The sequence below is a fragment of the Stenella coeruleoalba genome, assembly GCF_951394435.1.
Source record: "Stenella coeruleoalba genome assembly, chromosome: 2".
Classification (NCBI taxonomy): domain Eukaryota; kingdom Metazoa; phylum Chordata; class Mammalia; order Artiodactyla; family Delphinidae; genus Stenella; species Stenella coeruleoalba.
Window position 1 is genome coordinate 110,468,662 of NC_137147.1, and position 6,234 is coordinate 110,474,895.

Below are 6,234 nucleotides of genomic sequence, written 5' to 3' on the forward strand. Positions count from 1 at the left end.
CTTCTCACGGCCAGTGGGGGGCCCTGAGGATCAGCCAGAAGCAGCAGGGGCGGGGGGGGGGGGGCTCTCCCACCTCCCCACCCTCCAGGAGACTCCTCAGGAGGCACGTCCTCTGCACTGCAGGGTCATTGAGAAGCCCCGGGTGAGGTACTCGGTGAATGTCCAGTCTCTTATGGATGGTGACTGGGTCCCCAGGAAGGTGTAGGTGGACCAGTCATCCCAGGCAGGGCACCAGCATCAGCCCCTCTCCCTCCCCTGCCAGGCACTTAGCACAGAGGTGCAGCCAAGAGCAGCCTGTCTGGGATGGAGCCACACAAGAGAGTGAGGGGCTGCTGCTCCTGAGAGGCAGGGCTGAGCCTGCCCTCCCAGAGGGTGAGGACAGGGGTGGGGGATTAGCCCAAGCCCCCGGCAACTCCAGCTGGGGTGATAGCAGCCTTTTGCCTCTGCCTTTGCATCTCCCAGAGGAGCTGGGAGAAGAAGGCTGCCAAATTCCAGAAGATGCTCAGCTCTGGCTGGCCCTTGCCGTGGCCATCAGTGACTGGACCAAGGACTGAGCCCAGATAGGCGGGAGTCGAAGGAAGGAGATGGGCAGCTGTTCAGTTCCGCCTTAGGTGCAGGTGCCATGAGACTGTGGAGCCAAGTCCTTGCATCTTCTTGAGAAGGAGAGAGCACTGGACAGGGAGCCAGGGGCTTGATGTTCCAACCTAGCTGGAGGGCTAGAGAAAGTTGCTGCCCTCCCTGGGCCAGTTTCCTCAGCTGTAAAACGAAGGAGCAAACAATAGCCATTGCTCCCAAACCTGGTTGGACCTCGGCTCCAGGTTCCCAGGTCCCGGCCCGATGCACTGAATCGCACTCTCAGGGTGGGACCCTGGAACCAGAGGGCTCAACATGCAGTCAGGTGAGGGAACCACCAGACTGGATCATCTCTAAGGTCGTGTGATTCTATTCAGCTATTATGTATTGAGCAATTACTACGTGCCAAGCCTAAGAACCCTGAGAGGTAGGGTCTATTATTGTTGCCACTTCACAGCTGAGGAGACTGAGAGTCAGGGAGATTTTGTTCATTTTTTGTCTTTTCAATTTTTTGGCCGTGCTGTGCGGTATATGGGATCTTAGTTCCCCAACCAGTGATTGAACCTGCGCTCCCTGCATTGGAAGCTTGGAGTCTTAACCACTAGACCGCCAGGGAAGTCCCCAGGGAGGTTTTGAAGCTTGCCCATGGTTACACAGAGAGTAAGAGCTGAATGAATGTGCAAGCAGGGCAGCTGTGCCCGGTATCTGTCTCCCTGCTGCATGTAACCTTGTGTGAGCGTTTCCCATCCTCCGCTGTGGCAGGCAGCCCCTACAGAGGGTCCTGGGGTAGGAACCAGAACCCACTTCTAAAAGGTTGGGGGAAGAAGGCACTGCAGTGGTCACCTAATCCAGCTCCTCTTTAAGAGATGGGGAAACTGAGGCACAGAGATGGAGTGACTTGCCTGGCGTCAAAGGGCATGTCAGCAGGCAGTGGGTCAGATGGGAGGCCCTGCATGTGGCAGCTCACGCTCTGGTCTTCCTCCTGCCTCTGCTCTCGCCCTGCACCGCTAACAGTGGCCCCCTGCCAGGCTGCATTGCTATAAGGCAGTCCAAAAGACCAAGAGTGGCTCTGACCAGCCCACCCCGTACCCTCCACCTTCACTGCCCCCTCCACCCAGGACACAGAGGCCAGATGCCTCCCCCTGCCGCCATGTGGGGCTCCCCACAACCCCACCTCCCAGCTCCTTTTCCAACTCAATTTGTCACTTTTCCCCTTCAGTCCTGGACTTCAACCACCTGTTTCAACTTGGCTCACGCTGTTTCTTCTGCCTACTCCTCTTGGCGAACTCCACACATCCTTCAATACTCAGTTCCAACATCCTGCAACTCTCCCCTCTCCGAGTCAGAAACAGAATGAAGTCACCACCACTGCTGGCTCCCAAGCCTATGGCAGCCTTTGCTAATGGATCATGGCGCCCTTTCCCAAGATCCTGGAGGTGCCTCTTAGTCTTGCTCAAAGCCACATAAATCAATGCGGCAGGACTAATGGATCAGGTAACTCAAGAACGCAACAGCACTGTCAACCCCATCTCCCACCAGGCTGGCATATCCTCTTTGGTCCCAAAGTACCTTGTATAAACCCCCATCTTGACCTGGGCTCTGATCATTTCCTTCCCTGTAATTTACCCCATTAGTCAGGGCACATTTTCTCCAGCACCTAGTACTGGGTGTTGTGAGCTGAACTGTGTTCCCCCACAACTCTTGGTGAAGTTCTAACCCCCAGTATCTCAGAACGTGAATGTATTTGGAGATAGAGCCTTTAAAGAGGAACTTAAGGTAAAATGACTTCATGTGGGTGGGCCCAAATCCAATATACTGGTGTCCTTGTAAGAAGAGATTAAGACACAGATGCAGAGACTGGACCATGGGATAACCATGCGAGGACACAGCAAGAAGGCGGCCATCTGCAAGCCAAGGAGAGAGGCCTCAGAAGAAACCAAACCTGCTGACCCCTTGGTCTTGGACTTCCAGTCTCCAGAACTGTGAGAAAATCAATTTCCATTGTTTAAGCCACCCAATTTGTGGTATTGTCTTATGGCAGCCCTAGTAAACTAATACACTGGGCCTAGCACATGGGAGCCACTCACAAGCACCCTTTGGAAACAACTTCAGATAACTGTGAAAGAGCCCTATGGGTCAGCAGGAATGCACACAGGAGAATGCAAAAGGGCAATGGTGACGGGCTTCAGGCAAGTGAACAGGCCCAAACGTTAACTCACCTGTGTCGCCTGCACAGCAGGCCAGGTGGAGCCCCTGCACAATAATTACTGTCGAACTGGCAAGTGAGGGCCTGAATTCCAGGAGGGGAAAGCAGCATGATTTATTCCCTGAAGGACGGGAACATTTTTCCTTTTCCAGAAGCAATAAAAACCCAAGTGGATAGAAGAAAAACAGACCAAACCAAATTTGGGTGTTTCTTTTGGTTTTTTTTTTTTAAGAAGTACAAAATCTAAGCATATACTTTTCTTCCCACTCCCATCCCCACCCACCCCCAAGCCCACTCCCCCACCAGTCCCAGCCTGTCCAACCACTGTGGTCAAACAACCCATGTTACTGCAGCTCAGGTTGTGCTCTACAGAACACTGGTCATTCTGGGGGGCGTCTAGGAGTGGAGGGACTGCCCCAGCCCCGACTTTAGCCAGGGAGGCCACCCTTAGCTGTTTCAAACACTGCTTCCATGAAAGACATCACTTGGAAAAGGGATCCTTGGCTAAAACAACGCCTGAATACTAGTGAAGTAGCAGGTGAGGAGGACACCCCACGCTACAGGCCTGATTCCAAGGCCATTAGTAGAAGATGCCCAGGTGAGTCCCCTCCAAATCTTCTTGCCAAAATTCAGGGCAGCCACTGAGCTGTAGGCCTGAGCTCTGGGGAGGGCTTTCATCACTGAGCTGGAAGGCGGGGCCTGGTCCCTGGTCCTCCGAGCTGGGCAGCACCTCTGCACTGTGGCTCCAGCATCCCCACTGGGTCTCAGGCTGGAGTCTCTGGCATGCTGGGCGGGGCAGGACAGGAGGGGTTTCTGGCAACAGACAAGGCTCTGGAGACATAGAGATTCCCTGAGAGAGAGAAGAGTAGTGGGTTAGTGGGCCACTGCCTCATGCCCTGAGATCCTGAACCTGGATGTTCCCCATAGTGTGGCTGGTAGCTGCTGAACTGCCCTGGTGCCATGGATCCAGTGAAGCAAAGTGGTTTAGAGTACAAGCTCTGGAGATATACTGCCAGGGTTCAAAACCCAGCTCTGCCACTCACTAGCTATGAGAACTCAGATAACCTCTTTTAGTCTCAGTTTTTTCATCTATAAAATGGTGATGATGATAATAAAACCTACTTCACAGGGTTGCTGGAGGGCTGATGAGTTAGTTAATTCATGTAAAATACCAAGAATCATGTTGGGCACACAGTAAGCATTCAATAAATTTTGGTTATTAATATGCTCTTTTATGGAAGCTTGAGGAAAGCATGAAGGTCACCAGATCCAAGCCCATCTACTTAGAAAGCCCCTACGCCCGGAGCAGCCAGGCCTCCCTCCCCCTCAAACCCTGATGGAGCACTTGCAAGGAATTTCCTGAATTACCTGAAGGCCCCTGCTACCTTCCACCCTGGACTCTGAAAGCAAGTCTGAAGATTCCCCACTCTTCCACATGACTGTGAAGCCTTCTAGGTAGAGGTGGTGGTGGCCTTAACTTCCCAGGGCCCCCACCTCTTTCCCCAAGGAGGTTAGGGTCTTCTTCATCCTCCCTTCAGCTTTCCATCCCTAACCAGGGTTGGATTAGGTAAACCCGGGATCTAAAAAGCATAAGATTCTCTGCAGACTAGAGCTTACTCACCCCCTCCGTTTCCAATCGAAGACTGGGGACCACTCCGAGGGAAGCGGAGAGAGCCTGGGCGCGTACCTGGTACACTGCAGCCAGCTCCATTGCGGGGGGCGAGGTCCAGGGCGTGGCCTGGTCCCGGGGCTCTGGGGGTGTCTGCGTTCCGGAACAGGCTTGGGGCGGCGTCCAACGAGCCGCGTCAGGGGCTCTCCCTTGGGACAGCTGCGGGGGCGACTGCATCCCGGGGCAGTAAGGGAGTGTCACCCAGGGACCCATATCAGACACCCTGCTCCCCAGGCGCTCGGGCGCCGCTAGGGCTCCGGGACAGACGGGCGGGGACCCCCAGGACACCGTGGCGCTAGCGGCTGAGCCAGGGCCGCACCCTTGCGTCTGCGTCTGCGCCTGCGCGGGGCCGCCGTCGGGGCACAGCGGGCAGCCTCGAGGGAGCACTGCGTCGCTGTGCCGCCGGCGCCGGCGCTGCAGGCTCTCCTCGCTGAGGCCCAGCACGGCCGACAGGTGGCCGATGTAGCGGATGGCCAGACGCAGCGTCTCGATCTTCGTCAGGCTCTGGCCGGCGGGCGCCACGGACGGCGGCAGAAAGCGGCGCAGCTCGTGCAGGGCGCGGGCGAGCGTGCGCATGCGCAGCTTCTCACGCTCACTGGCGCTCTGCCGCTGCCCGCCTCCTGGCCGGCTCCGCGCACGTCCGGGTGCCATCGAGGCGGCCTGTGAGGCGCTGCGGGCAGGGGGCGCCGGCTGTGAGGGGCCGCGGGCACGGTCGCAGGGGCAGGAGCCCGACGAATCCGAGGAGGAGGCCGGGGACGTCGAGTCCGAGTGGCCGGTCCAGCCCCAACCCTGCGGGAAGATCCAGTGGTCGTGGCCGAGGAGGCCCTGCAGAGGAGGGGACTGGGCCATGGCCGGGGCTGCGGGCTCTGGGAGGCTGGGCCGGCCACCTCCAGGACTGAGCTTTTATCTGGACCAAAGGTGCGAGGTGGACCCCTGCCACGTTACAGAGAGGTGTCAAAACCCACAGAGCCCAGGGAAGGTCTGGGCAGGGGGTGTCCTGGGAAAGCGGGCCCATTTGCGGAGGTGTGGATTCTGACTCCTCGGGGGCTCTAATGGAGGCCCCTGCAGCCCGGGAAGTGTGGGAGGGACAATTCGCATCTGGATGGAGCTGCTAAGCTTCTCACTGTGTTCCCACCCACTCCGCCTCATCCACTGCTCCGGTGAGTGCCCGGGACCCTGACAGTGGTGGGCAGTGCCATCGTCTGGGGGCGGCCAGGCTGTCCCTCAAGTGACTCAAGGACCCCCGCAAAGAGTGGCCGCCTCCCTCATCACCACCCTCCGGGAGACTGTACCCAGTAACTCCCACCCAGTGCCTACCAGTGTGCTGGATAAGGCGTCAAGACAGACCCCGAGGGACTTGCTCACAGTGATGGCGGGAGAGGGGTTGGGGAAGGAGGGGACATACGGGTGGACCGTTACTGGGTTCCCAGAGCCCGCACTTGCTGCTTTGCTGAGTGACACCGAGAAAGTCATCTCACTGTCCACAGTTAGTTTCTTTCCCTGAGAAATAGTACAGAGCAGCCTGAAGAAGAGGCATGGAGTGTAGTGAGTGATGAAAATGGGGGAATGTGGGCCCCCAGGCAGGCCTGAGTCAGACCCTCTTTATTTGCTGTGTGACCTTGGGCAGTTCGGTTAACTCCTCTGAGGCTCAAGTTGCCTCATCCCTGTGGCAGTAAATAAAATACCCACCACCTAGGATGGTTGCTGGTACCAAGTGAAACCATCCATGGGACCACTTAGAATGAGCCTGGCAAGTGGGCTAAATGTTTGCTGCTACCATTTTATT

At 56.8% G+C, this 6,234-nt stretch overlaps 1 protein-coding gene across 2 annotated transcripts; it reads right to left on the reverse strand.

Annotated features, from left to right (window-relative positions):
- Nucleotides 1–3,113: 3,113 nt before the first annotated feature.
- MESP2 (mesoderm posterior bHLH transcription factor 2) lies at nucleotides 3,114–5,907 on the reverse strand. 2 transcript variants are annotated; one of them, XM_079912437.1, is made up of 2 exons: nucleotides 4,467–5,907; nucleotides 3,114–3,629 (listed from the first exon to the last, which is right to left on the reverse strand). In XM_079912437.1, the coding sequence occupies exons 1-2, from the start codon at nucleotides 5,295–5,297 to the stop codon at nucleotides 3,360–3,362; spliced, it is 1,101 nt and encodes a 366-aa protein (XP_079768563.1). In that variant the 5' UTR covers nucleotides 5,298–5,907; the 3' UTR covers nucleotides 3,114–3,359. The 2 variants fall into 2 exon arrangements, with proteins under 2 accessions (XP_079768563.1, XP_079768562.1); XM_079912436.1 differs by having other exon boundaries at nucleotides 4,401–5,907.
- Nucleotides 5,908–6,234: the final 327 nt, after the last annotated feature.